This window comes from Microcebus murinus, chromosome 10, assembly GCF_040939455.1.
Source record: "Microcebus murinus isolate Inina chromosome 10, M.murinus_Inina_mat1.0, whole genome shotgun sequence".
In the NCBI taxonomy this organism is placed as follows: domain Eukaryota; kingdom Metazoa; phylum Chordata; class Mammalia; order Primates; family Cheirogaleidae; genus Microcebus; species Microcebus murinus.
Window position 1 is genome coordinate 15827495 of NC_134113.1, and position 14139 is coordinate 15841633.

At 38.4% G+C, this 14139-nt stretch overlaps 1 protein-coding gene across 1 annotated transcript in view; it reads right to left on the reverse strand.

The window, feature by feature from the left end:
* POLR3B (RNA polymerase III subunit B) overlaps positions 1-10203 on the reverse strand; it is a 112343-nt gene extending 102140 nt beyond the window's left edge. Inside the window, exons 1-4 of the mRNA XM_012772755.2 lie at positions 9962-10203; positions 4196-4228; positions 1920-1976; positions 1770-1834 (exon numbers count right to left, since the gene is read on the reverse strand). Coding sequence (XP_012628209.1) covers positions 1770-1834; positions 1920-1976; positions 4196-4228; positions 9962-10033 — 227 coding nt within the window. The 5' untranslated portion in view covers positions 10034-10203. The remainder of the gene's footprint in view (positions 1-1769; positions 1835-1919; positions 1977-4195; positions 4229-9961) is intronic.
* Between the last annotated feature and the right edge of the window lie 3936 nt (positions 10204-14139).

The following is a 14139-nucleotide window of genomic DNA, read 5'->3' on the forward strand; positions in this document are numbered from 1 at the left end:
TAAGGGAGCAACAATTTTCTGAATATACTTTTTAGTATAGGTCTAACTCTTACAATCATAATGTTTCATATACCCAAAAAATAAAGATAAGAACTAATATAAAAACTGTGGAAAACAGTATTTTGATTGGATACTGTAGGACTAAAGACAAAAAGGACATTGCACAAATAGTGTACTCAAATTTTATTGTCACAAAAATATGAGATAACAATTTTGAAATGTTGTGTATAGTCTAGTATTGAAAAAATAAGAAAATATATTGGAGATCATGAGAGCTAGATTTCTCACTGTCAGGGATAGAAGTTACAAATAAAGAAAGGGAAAAGATTAGAACAAGTCCTGTAATGCTGGACTGGAATCAGAGGTATCAGTCTGCATGGTTCTTAATGTAAGCATAAATGAATAGGATATAGAAATATATATGTATATGTACGTGTTAGTATATATACATATATTTGCAAGGTCTGTCCACTGAAACCTTAGCATCCATATCTTGGTTTCTACATACTATTTTCCAATAAAAGGGACTAGGTCTCCTTGGAGAAATAGCTGATAATATCCCCATAATAAATGAATCACATCTTATGGTGGCTGAAAGTAAAGGAGTGCTCAAGAAAATAATGGTGGCATGTTGAAAGGATACAAGAGTCAATTTGAAGATTTCCCTATGGCCCAAACTGAGACAGTCTGAACAATAGAATAAGCATAGTACTGGATTATAACCCATAGACCAAAATAAAATCCATGAGTCCAAACTGATATAAATTAATATGTAGAGAGATAGAGAGAGATAAATGGTGGGAAAGGAAAGCTCTTCCTTACAGTAGAATTCCAATATTAATGCGGAAGTAATGATGGAAATAGAAATTCACCATTAAGTAAACCCCACAACAATAACTGTTATAAGTAAGAACCATTAATGTATGCAGATGATGAGAAATAAGATATTTGCATAGTCAAAGGATCTCCCCATAAGATACTTATTAATTACAAAAGGAAATATATTAATAGTAATTTTACAGTGGAGAAACCTTGAGGATATCACCTTAACCAAGTGAACAAAGTTAAAATCATCACTAATAAAATATATTAGCATCTGTACCCCCAGTATGAATCAGTGAGCAGAAAACACCACTTCTGTGGTATCCTCACAGAAATACATAATGTAATCTAATCATGAACAAATATAACATAAACTCAAAACAAAGGACCTTATACAAAAACTAACCAGATTATTCAAAAGTGTCAAAGTCATGAAAGACTAAAGAACTGTCACAGATTGAGGAGACTAAAGAGACGAAACAAGTAAACATAATGTGGGGTCCTGGATTGATTCCTGGACCAGAAAAAAGACACCAGTGGAAAAACATCAAATAAGGTCAATAGATTAATTGACAGCATTGTATGAATGCTAAGTTCTTGGTTTGGTAATTGTGCTGCTATAGTTATATAAAATGTTAACATTAGTGGAAACTGGGAGAAGAATATATGGGAACTCTTTGTACTATTTTTGCAATTTTTCTCTTAAGTTGAAAAGTATTTAAAATAAAAATTTGTTTAAAATATTTAAAATCTAATAGTTTCATTAACTTCTCAATCATAACTCTACTTGTTATAATTAGTTTACCTATTAAAAATTAAATTTGAGTACTTTATAATTATCTTAAACAGAAGAGAATGATTTTAAAAGAGTTTTGATAACAACTACATTCACTTTAAACATGTCAGATATAATCAAAATAGCTAATTAAGAGTAGTTGGTTCCTTACTTTAAGTACCACATGGGGTCAGCATCACTCGTAACCTTTTCATTGGCTTTCATTATCTTCTTTATCTGCAGTGGGAAGTGCAACATTAGGCTAGACTCTGGCTTCCAACTAATTCTTAGCTTATGTCTATTTCTACAACCTAATGCTTACCTCTACATTAATGAAATAGTTAAATGAGTCTATATGCTGTTTCACAAGGCCTTTCACCTGAAGAGATAAAATGTAAAAAGTAGGTTAGCAACAAAATAACAGATTATACAATGGAATCTAATCATAGACGATTAGATTTTTCTCAAAATCAAAGTGACAAAAAAATACATAAATTATATAGAATAAAACTTTTCATTAAGTTTCATTAAGTGTCCTCATTCTATTTCTCCACCATCTTACTAGTACACCCTCAGGTTTTCCTCCTTGAGAAGCAATCTGACCTTTGGAATTCAAAATATGAGTATTTGAATATATAGTCATGTGCCACGCAATGTTTTAGTCAACAACAGAAGGCATATACAACAGTGGTCCCATATTATAATGGAGCTGAAAAATTCCTATCACCTAGTGACTTACACTTGACTTCGTAGTGCATATTTCTGAAAACAGTAACACCTCCTCAAGAAGAGCCTGAGGCAGGTATTCTCGAAGAAGGCAATGTTATCATAGGAGAAGACAGCTCCATTTGTGTTATTGTCCCTGAAAACCCTCCAGAGAGACAAGATGTGGAGGTCCAGAAATATTGATGATCATGGCCTAGGCTAATGCGTGTGTATCTTAGTTTTTAACAACAAAGTTTAAAAAGTTAAAAAAAGTTTAAAAATAGAAAAAAAGCTTATAGAATAGGGATGTAAAGAAAATATTTTTGTACAGCTATATATAATGTGTGTTAAAACTAAGTGCTAAGCTAAGTGTTATTATGAGCCAAAAAATTAAAAAAATTTAAAAGTTTATCAAGTATGAAATAAGAAGTAAGCTAAGATTATTTAAGAGAAGAATGATTTTTTATAAATTTATTATAGCCTAAATATACTGTGTTTATAAAGTCTACAGTAGTATGCTGTAATGACTTAGGCCTTCACATTCACTCACGACTGACTGACTCACCCAAGAGCAACTTCCAGCCCTGCAAGCTCCATTCATGGTAGGTGCCCTATACAGGTGTACCATTTTTTATCTTTGATACTATATTTTTACTGCATCTTTTCTATGTTCAGATATGTTTAAATACAAAAATACCACTGTGATTCAATTATCTTCAGTATTCAGTATAGTAACATGCTCTACAGGTTTGTAGCCTGGGAGCAACAGGCTATACCATATAGCTTAGGTGTGTAGTAGGCTATGCTATTTAAGTTTGTGTAAGTATACTCCATGATGTCCACAAAATGACAAAATTGCCTAATGACACCTTTAACTCTACTTGTTTTTCAAGTCTCCATTCTTTCACTTAGCATAATGCTTTCAAGATTCATCTATGTTGTAGTATTAATCAGTACTTGATTATTTTATTGCCAAATAATATTCCATTATATTGCTATACCACATTTTACTTATCCATCCACCAGTTGATGTTCATTTGAGTTGTTTCCACTTTTTGGCTATTAAGAATAATGCTGCTATGAACATTTATGTACAAGTTTTTGTGTGGACTTATGTTTTAATTTCTATTGGGTAGTATCTAAAAGTAGAATTGCTGGATTATACGGTAACTTTATGTTTAAGCACTTGAGGAACTGCCAGGGTGTTTTCCAAAGCAGCTGCAACGTTTTACATTCCTACCAGAGGAGCATGAGGACTCTCACTGCTCCACATTCTCATCAACATTTGCTTTTGATTACCACCATCCTAGGAGGTGTCAAGTGGTCTCTCACTGTGGTACCTACTACTTCTTAGCACAAGTTCTTTCAAATTGAATTGAAGCCCTACTCCATATTATATTACATTCACCACTCCTCTGACTATCCATTTTATCCACCCATCCATTTTAGCCAAACAGAATGGTCACTGTTTCCCACAGACCTGTGGAGGCTCCTCTTGAGCCCCCTGATTAAGCCATGCTCCCTGCATCCCACCTTTCAGCTTAATTAAATCCTTCTCTCTTCACATGTGGCTTATGTCTCTCTCTCTCCTCATTTGGGCAGCCCTCTCTGACCATCTGTAGCATCATTCTTTTGCCAGTAGCATTTTGGATTTTATTAATCATGTGACATGCCACTATGTATACTTCTTCTCCCTAAATTTAGACTACCACTCCCCCAACCAGCGCCTTATAGGCAGAGATTTTTGTCTTAAAATTCCTTGTATTTCCAAAATCTAGCAAAGTATATAGTTGTATTACACAAAGCCAAAAAATTTAATCTTTAAAAAACAATTTATTTCTTGACTGTTTCATCTGAAAAATAGTCAATTATTAGTAAATGTAAAATAATTACCTTTAAAAATGCTGGGAGCAGCCTCCATTTTTCCTGTGAATCAAAACAACAAAAACATCAGAACTCTGTGCCAACAACCACAAAACTTTCATAAGAAGTTATTTTAATGTACCAAAATGAACAAAAGGAAGTATATCAAAAAGAACAAATTTTAAATTGTAACCATTTTTATGGAAATCATGTGTGCATGCAAATAAATACAGGTATACGCATACATTCATATACATACAGTCCACAGATTTCTTAAATAGAATATATTTAATCTCCTCTTGGTGACTCAAGACTTCAAGAACTTTTCATACTTTATTTTATTCTCATGACACTTTCCAGTAAGCAGAGTTTACCAGTCTGAGAAAGGGAAAGTAAGTCTCAGAAAGTCTGGTGGGGGAGCTGGGACTCCACCCAAATCTTTTTCCCTCCCGTTGGTCAGAGCTCATCTCAGGGCTGCAGAAGAACAGCACACACAGTGTTTGCCTCCTACATTAAATAGCTGCAAACTGCCACACTTCTTGAGTTCTTGGGCATGCTTTTTATACCTTCCTGAGGTTGTAAGTGGCCTACCATGATAGCCTCTTTGCAAGTATGACATCTACTCTGCTGACCAGAAAAATGGTCAGAGCCAAGTTTAAAGTTACAAAACACAGTTTCTGACAAAGGGCCTAGGGATCACACAGGACCCTGAAGCAACTGTAAAAACTTTGGCTATCACTCCGACCTGAGAAGCAAAAGAAGGACATGACGATATGATTTATTTTAACAGGATCCCTCTGGCTGCTGAGCTGAGAATAGACAAGGTTAGCAGCAGGGAGATCATTTAGGAGTTTATTGTAATAATCCAGGCTCATAACAGTACAGGTAGAGAGAATTTATTAGCTAAGGAGACACAATTTGAAGTTAGAGCCAACAGGATTTGCTAAGAGATTAGACAGAGGCTCTGAGAAAGAAAGGAGCCAAAATTAACACCAAGATTTCTAGCCTAGAGGGATAGAGTTATGATTGATGGAGATGAGGAGAAGTGGAACAATGCAGGAGCAGCAGGCTTAGCTGTGGAGGGATATCAAGAGTTTGGTTTGCGGCACGTTTGAGATATTCACTACAGATTTAGCTGGAAATGTCAAGTAGGCAACAAATGAGTCTGGAACTTGGGAAGAGGGTAGACTGGAGATAGAAATTAGGGAGAGGTTAGCAAGTGGATGGCAATTAAAGCCATGTGATGGATAAGACTACCTAAAGAGTGTAGATGGAGAAGAGTTCCACAAAGTGAGACCAAGAACATTCTAACATTTAGAGACGAGAAGCAGAAGGCAGATCCTGCAAAGACCTAGGAGTGGCCAAGGAAGGAGACAGATAACCTGGAGACAGAAAAAAACATTTTCAAGAAGGGAAGCAGGCAAAATTAATCTATGATATTAGAAATCAAAAGGTAGTTGGGGGGGGAGATTGAAAAGGGTCATAAGGGAACTTTCTGGGATGGTGGAAATGGTCTATAGCGTGTACTGGGTGACAGTCATTCAGATATACATAACTATCAAAACCAGTGCAATTAAACACTTAAGATCTCTACATTTTATTATATATAAATTATGCCTAAATTTTAGAAAAAAGAAGAGTATCCAATAGAGCTTAAAGGTATATAAAGGCCAGCTCAGTGGTTCATGCCTGTAATCCTAGCACTTTGGGAGGCCAAAGCAGGAGGATCACTTCAGGCCATGAATTAGAGACTAGTGTGGGCAAGTGTAGCAAGACCCCATCTCTACAAAAAAATTTTTTAAAAAAATTAGCTACATGGTGGTGACATATGCCAACAGTCCTAGCTACTTGGGAGGCTGAGCCAGGAGGATCACTTAAGCCCAGGAGTTTGAGTGAGGCTGCAGTAAACTATAACTGCACCACTGCACTCCAACCTGCGTGACACAGTAAGACTCTGCCTCAAAAAATAAAAAAAAATAAAAATTTAAAAGGGTGTATTTAAAAAAAAAAAAAAAAAAAGGAAAATGAGAAGGAAATGACAACTGATATAAGCCAAATTGTGTCCCTCCCAAAATTCACATGATGAAGTACTAAGCCCCAGTACCTCAGAATGTGACCTTATTTAGAAACAGGTTGTCCCAGATGTAATTCCTTAGGTTAAGAAGAGGTCATTAGGGTGAGCCTTAATCTACTACAATTGGTGTCCTTATAAAGAGGGGAAATTTGGACACAGAGATACACAACCCTGCCTATTCCTTCAGCCTCACCTTTTGCCAAGCTCCCACAGCACAGCGCAGGCTAGTCACAATGCTGCTTCTGTTTAGAAAGCCTCCCCTACCACAACACTTCATCCACATCTGTCAAGACTCAGCTCAGGGATGACATCCCAGCCACCACATGTAATACCAACATATCCCTCTGCCTACTTTTATCACAGCATGTACTGCATGTTATTCTACCTGCTTACATGTCTCTCTTATAAATCTGTATGTAAGCTCTTAGAAGTTTTCTAAACTTGTGTAAACCCTGTGGGTGATACACCACCAGGTAAGTACTCAATAATGCTGATAAATATTTGTTCAGCAAACAAATGATTAACTGGCTCGAAAGCTTATGTTATTTCTCCTACCATGCTGCCATGCTACCATGCAGACAGAACACAGCCCAAATACACAAGGCATGGTTGGTTCAAGTAAAACTGAGCCCCTATCTAGAAAAAGCTGCAGAGAAAACAATGAAGCTGAAAAGCTGAATTAAATATTTTAATCGCTTAATAAAAAGGAAAAGCCATTTTTCATTCAGAGAAAACTCAGCATTATTAAAGAATTTCTCTAATAGAGTACTGTTCAGATTAATCTTCGTTAATTCAACACTAAAATTACAGTGTTCACCTTACAAAATCAAAAATGCAAAGAGAATACTCAACAATATAAATTAGTGAAATGTCACTTTCTGACCCCCTTAATGCCATTCTACTCTGCTTTGGAAAAGGCAACAAAGTTATTCTTCATATTCATTCACTCAATAAGAATGTTAAAACGGATGACACAGGAAGAAGTTTAGTGGGAAGAGAAACAAGTTAACTACCAGTGCTAAGAAAGAACAGGGTACCACAGCAGCAAATAGCCAAGAGCTCTAACATCTGTCTGCTGGGAAAATCAGAGAAGGCATTCCTAAGGAAGTCATATCATAGATATGTAGGATTTAATCTACAAATGGGAAGGAGAGAAAGATCCAGAAGGACCTGTATGAGTAGAGTAGAAAGATCTCAAGGGAGGGAGAGGGGGGAATGGTGGAAAAAGGCTACAGAAGTAAGCAGTGACCAGACTGAGGAAATTTATTACAAACATGATAAAGACTAGATTTTGCCCTAAGAGCAATGGGCAGAGATTGAAGAATTTTAACCAAAAGATCACCATAACTATACATGTGTATTTAAACTAATGGCTCTGGCTATGGGACAGAGAATAGACTGGAGTGGGACAAGTCAGAAGCCAGGTAAGCCAGTGGATGTAAGCGATGACAGTGGTTCAGAGTTAGAAAACAGTGGGAATGAAGCTCTAGACTTGCATATATTTAGAATGCAGGGCCTTTAAGATGTGACAGTGGATTGGATGCAGTGGGCCAGGAAAAGGAACTATTATTCCTGAATCAGAAGACTGAAATTGAGGTACGGTTCCTTCAGAGCTGAGCAAATTTTTACAATATAAATCTTCTAGCCTTATTTCTTCAGCTCTCTGGAGAAGTGGTTCTGTCAGCAGCTAAGGGTAAACACTCTGAAGTCAGAATGACAAGAGTCCAAACTCCAGATCAGCCACTTACCAGAGTTCTAACACTGGTAACTCAAACTATACTTAACCTCTTTGGTCCTCTGTGGCAAAATAGGGATAAATGTGATACATATTTCAGAGGATGAAATAATGTAATGCATGCTATGATTAAATAAAGCCTGGCAGACAGTAAGTGCTCCAGCAAATGCTGGCTATTGATATTAACTCTTCAAAGCTAAAACCCAGTGTTGCCTGATGATGATCAGCAGTATATCATATGTACTCTTAGACTGAATCTGATGGACTGATTATAACTCAACTTCTTTAAGCTGCCAAATAATCTAATAGAGTCATTCTCATTTTTAAAGCCTTCAAAAGCATCTCACAGCTCCCAGGAGAAAGTTCAAGTTCCTCCAGATGTTTAACAGAACTTTTCATAATCAGGACCCTTATCTATTCTTCATCTTTTATTGCTCCTCCTCTACTTTTCTACACTCTAGTACTACTGGATTTACTTTAGTTCCTCAAAAATATCAGATGGGCTGGGCTTGGTGGCTCACGCCTATAATTCTAGCACTCTGGGAGGCCAAGGCAGGAGGATTGTTTGAGCTCAGGAGTTCAAGACCAGCCTGAGCAAGAGCGAGAGTCTGTCTCTACTAAAAAAATAGAAAAAAATTAGCTGGACAACTAAAAAAAAAATATATATATATAAAAATTAGCCAGGCATGGTGGCGCATGCCTGTAGTCCCAGCTACTCGAGAGGCTGAGGCAGGAGGATCGCTTGAGCCCAAGAGTTTGAGGTTGCTGTGAGCTACGCTGACACCACTGCACTCGGGCAATAGAGTGACACACTTGTCTCAAACAAAAAAAACAAAACAAACAAACAAACAAACAAAAAATCAGATGGTCTTGCCTAGGGGGTTTCCAGTATCCTGTCCCCTCTACCTGAAATTCCTCCCTTGACTGTCTTCCCCAGCCCCATTATTTCCACTTCCCCATTCCATGCCAATGAAGATTTTGAGGCTCAGAGAGATTATAATACATGCCTTTCCAGAAAGCAAAGCATGTCAACAGCTGCACTTCATTGGGCAACCTACTGAAGGGCAGTTTTTACCTTTTGTTTTTTTTGTTTTTTTTTTGAGACAGAGTCTCACTCTGTTGTCCAGGCTAGAGTGAGTGCCATGGCATCAGCCTCTCTCACAGCAACCTCAAACTCCTGGGCTCAAGCGATCCTCCTGCCTCAGCCTTCCGAGTAGCTGGGACTACAGGCATGCGCCACCATGCCCGGCTCATTTTTTCTATATATATTTGTTGGTCAATTGATTTCTTTCTATTTATAGTAGAGACGAGGTCTCACTCTTGCTCAGGCTGGTTTTTAACTCCTGACCTCGAGCAATCCGCCCTCCTCGGCCTCCCAGAGAGCTAGGATTACAGGCGTGAGCCACCGCGCCCGGCCCAGTTGTTATCTTTAACTTCCTAAAATCAGATGAAAGCTATGGAGCCTCCCTCCCCCTCAAGAAAACACAATTTCGAGTAAACATTCAGGGCGTTTAAAATACTCCTGTAGTCCAAACTTGAACTCCGGATTAAAAGACAACATCATCAGCCTAGGATTCAGACGCTTCGGTTTTACCACCACAGCCAGCTGTGGTACCTCACGAAAGTGGCCTAAACTCCCTAACCTTCCTGTCCTTTTTAAGCCTTTAAAGGTGCGATACGTCTCCCAAGGTCGGTGCTAGGGCCAATTCGCCCGCCGCACACCCACACTGGAAGAGTCCTAACCCGAGGGCCATGTGAGGGGTCCTCGGCCCCCACAGCAGCTGACAGCTCCCACCGGCTCAGCCCCGCCACGCTCTCGCGGAGGCCGGCCGGCTTGGGAAAGGACCCTCACTAGCGGAGCTCTGAGCATGCGCAGAAGCCTGAGCATGCGCAGAAATGGCCCCGCTTGGTGGCCCGAGCACTAGGGGTAACGCCTCCTCAGAACGCATCCCGCCCCCTTCCGCTCCCCGCGTGCCGGGGCACTCACCTCTACGGTGGGGATGGGCGCAGCCAGCTGCTCCGAGGTTAGGTTTCCAAACTCCTCCGCGAGCACGTCCATGCCGCTCACGATGGAAGGAGAAACAAACGCCCCACACCCTCGCTGCCCCAAGCAAGCTATAGCATTTGTGGAGAGCGGTGCGCAGAGGCCTAAACTGTCCCCGCTGCGCGCGTTAGGTGGAGGTGCGACAATAAGGTTCCGTCTGCTCCCAGATCCGACGGTGGAACCCGGATGTGGCTGAGCGGTGCCGGGAAACTCCGCCCCCTGGTGTAGCTTGGAGGTCTGGCCCGCGTAATACTAAACCGCGGCTGACAGGTTTGTCAATTCTCCCATAATTGAGACCAACAGAATTTAGCGGTTGTAATTTTAAAAGTAATTCGAAGAAAAATGTAAACGGATAATTTGCACAACTTGAACTACTGAGGCAGAATGTTCATTTGAGTCAGTCCGAAGCGATATGCGTTGTGCAATATGGAAAAGCAGGAAACTTCCCAAATGCCTAGTGATAGGGAATCGGTAAAAGAAATGATGGCACGTGCATGTGATGGAATGGTATACAACCATCCAAATACCTATAAGGGTGGGGGTGGGGGGAATTAGCACTAGAAAGTAGGACATAATAGAACAGTAGTTGTTAACTTCTCAAAGTATTATTAATAGATGGAAAATCTGGGAGTAAATACGAGCATATGGAGAAATTTAGTATGAAAAGATGACATTTAAATTAGTAAGGGAATGAGAGCCTATCCAGTAAATGATGTTAGAACAGCTGATTAGCCATTTAGGGGGAAAAATGCATCTAAGTAAATCCTATGTGGATTAAATATTTAAATGTTAACAAAACCTTAGAAGAAAATGTAAGTGAATATACTCATAACACAGATGGCGAAGGCCTTCAAGGACTGCAACACAATCAAATTATAAAGGATTTTATAATATAATTCCAAACACGGTTTAATGACTCCATGAAAAAATTTAAAATTTTCTGAACAGATTTTAAAAACCACCCTGACTAGAGTTTTTTTAAAAAAAACACAAGTTGACAGAAGACAAAGGGTGGTCTCCCTAACTTAAAATGAGCTCATACAGGGAGTCTGAGGTGGGAGGATTGCTTGATCTCAGAACGTTGAGACCAGCCTGAGCAAGAGTGAGATCCCATCTCTACTAAAAATAGAAAAATTATCCTGGCATTGTGGCGCACACCTGTAGTCCTACCTACTCAGGAGGCTGAGGCAGGAGGATCACTTGAGCCCAGGAGTCTGAGGTTGCTTTGAGTGACGCTGACGCCAACATACTCTACTCAGGGCAACAGAGTGAGACTCTGTCTCAAAAAAAAAAAAAAATTAATGGAAAAATATTCTAAAAAATGAGTTCATGCAAATCAATAGGGGGAAAAATCCATTGGGAAAAACAAGGCAAGAGTGACCAACAGTTATTTAATGGGTATAGAGTTTCAATTTGGAAAAATGCAAAAATTCTGGAGATGGATGATAGTTGATGGTAATGGTTGCACAACAATACGAATGTATTAATGCTACTGAACTGTACATCATTTTTAATGATTAAAATGAGGTTAAGTTTTATTTATATCTTACTACAATAAAAAAGTTATGAAAATTTGTAAATGCATATATGCTTTCCAATTTCTTCCCATAAAGGTATAACCCTTTCACAAATTAGTCTTATTTCCAAATTAGCTACTTAAATTGCAGTGCTTGTGTTTTTTAAGTGTTGTGCTGACATCTAAAAGAAGGAGAAGAAAGGAAAAAATAAATAAAAGAATCCGTCCCTGTCTTTGAAGTTCTTATAGTTTACCTACAAAGATGAGAAATAACTTGTATATATTATCCTTTTGAATTACCAGATTGCAACCTATTTAGGAGCTAGCCTGGAAGGGACTGTGAAAGTGATTTATAGTTGGGAGAGGATAAAAAAAAGATTGGGGGTTTGAATAGAGGGCTAGGAAATTAGGGAAAGGAGATCCCAGAGGGAAAATGATTAACATCTTAGAATACTAATCTCATCACTAATCTATAAAGTGTTGTGGTTGCCAGATGGGAAATTGACCAATGATGTGGGGCAGGGGCAAGGGAACAGGGAGAATTGGTTAAGGGAGATCAAGGGAAAGGGAAAGGCAGAGGTGTCCAAGCTGGGCCCTCAAATGTTAGGGAGAGCTTCCATTTCCTGAGTGTTTACTCTTTGTCAGGCATTGGAATAACTACTTCATATGCATTCTTTAACTGAATGATCACCCCCTGGGGAATAAGTATGATTATTCCCACTTGACAGGTGAGGAGACTAAGGCTCACAGGCTTAAGAAATTTGCACAAGTAGAGTTGGAATTTAATAATTATTTAATAATAAATATTTAATATTAAATATTTAGTAATACGTTATTAAATATTTAAAAAATTAAATAATTTTAATAATAAATATTTAATAATTTAAAATAAATCCATAATTATTTGACCCCAGAATCCATGTTTTTAATCACTATATCATAATACTACACTGAAAGCATGGGTTAACAGAAGACATTTCAAGCAGAGAGAAACAGCCTGAGCAATGGCATGAAGGCTTTTGAGTTCGTTATACCACTTCTGACAATTGAGTGTGGTTCTCATGTAGGGCTGGGGGAAATGTCTGTAGGTGACACTAGAAAGATCCACTGGAGCTGGGCCATTTGGTGCCCTTATGCTATGTTAAAGAAATTAGATTTTATTCTGAAGCTTCAACATGAAAATTCTAGAAACAAAAGAAAAACATTATCCTCTCTTCTTAAAACCTTTGTGCATTCAGACTGGAAAAAAAAAAGTATGGTTCTGATTGCTATACCTGAGTAAATTCATAGCAGAACTAGGAAAGACCAGATACAACATCAAAGAAAGAGTATGACTCTAGTATGAAAAGCCAAGGGCAGACAGAGAGTCCTGGAAGTTATTTTGCAAACAGCAAGGTGAGGCTGAAAAGGGACAGAAGTCTCTACATACTGTAATCAGAACATTCTGCATTTTGAGCAAGCCCATACAGTCCAAAAACCTTTAGCTGCCTGCTGTACCCACAGAACTTTCTCTGAAAAGCCTTGCTTTGTGTGGTGTGACCTTATTATCCTGTTAAAACCAATAGGGCCAGGTACCTGCCCAAGATAGTCATGCAGGCTGGATGTAAGGGAGCAGAGGTAGCTTATCATGAGAACCCTTTCCAGTGTGTGGGGGAGAGAGGTGTCCATACTAATTAGTGGCAAGTAAATAATCATATCATTTCTCTTGGGGTATTTTTAATTGTGACATATCAAAAAGGAGAGCAAAACAGAACCTAAGAAGTAAATGCCAAGTCAGCATTTAGTAGCAACACAACAGTGAAAAATACTTTTGATTGGATGACCTAAGGAACCAATACAGTAAGTAGTTAAGAGCACACATTCCAGGGTTAGACTCCTCAGGTTCAAATATGCTTACCAACTCTGTGACCTTGGGCAACTTCCTGAGCCTGAGTCTCATTTTGCACATATGGAAATAATAATAGAGCCTGCCTCACAGCATGCTGTGCAGTTATGTGAGATGATTTATATAAAGTGCATAGGGTGGGCCCTGCCATAAGGTAAGTGCTCAGTGGCTATTTTATTATATTCAGGTTCTCCATGCCTGCAAGTGCAGCTGCTGAGACAAATTCTTAGGTTTCCTTTCTTTTTATAAAGCCTTACAATAAATCCCTATGTTACTTTCCTTTGAAATCTGAAAGAGGCTAACATAGTAAACTTAGAAATGAAAAGATAAAGCTTCACTCCAAAAATAGAGAACAAAAGGGCACAAGTTAATAATATAAATATATTTTTGAAAGATTAGATTAAATCATGGAGGATAAGGTCATAAATGATTACTAAATGAAATTAGAACATGTTGGGTTTTGTCACTATCCTTTGAAGTTGACATCAAGGACAATAACTGCAGCCTTCTCCCATACCCTTGAGTTTCTCTGCCAATGACAATATTGGGCTTAACGAACCGAGGTTCTGAGGAGACAGGACAATTTTTGTTCTTACATACTTAAGTACTTTGATCATCACATCTCAAAATACTAAAACCCCTTGAAGCTTGAAAGAGATTTAAGACTCATAAATTACAGTTATTATAATGTACTCTGGCTACATTATGCTTAAGAGTGTG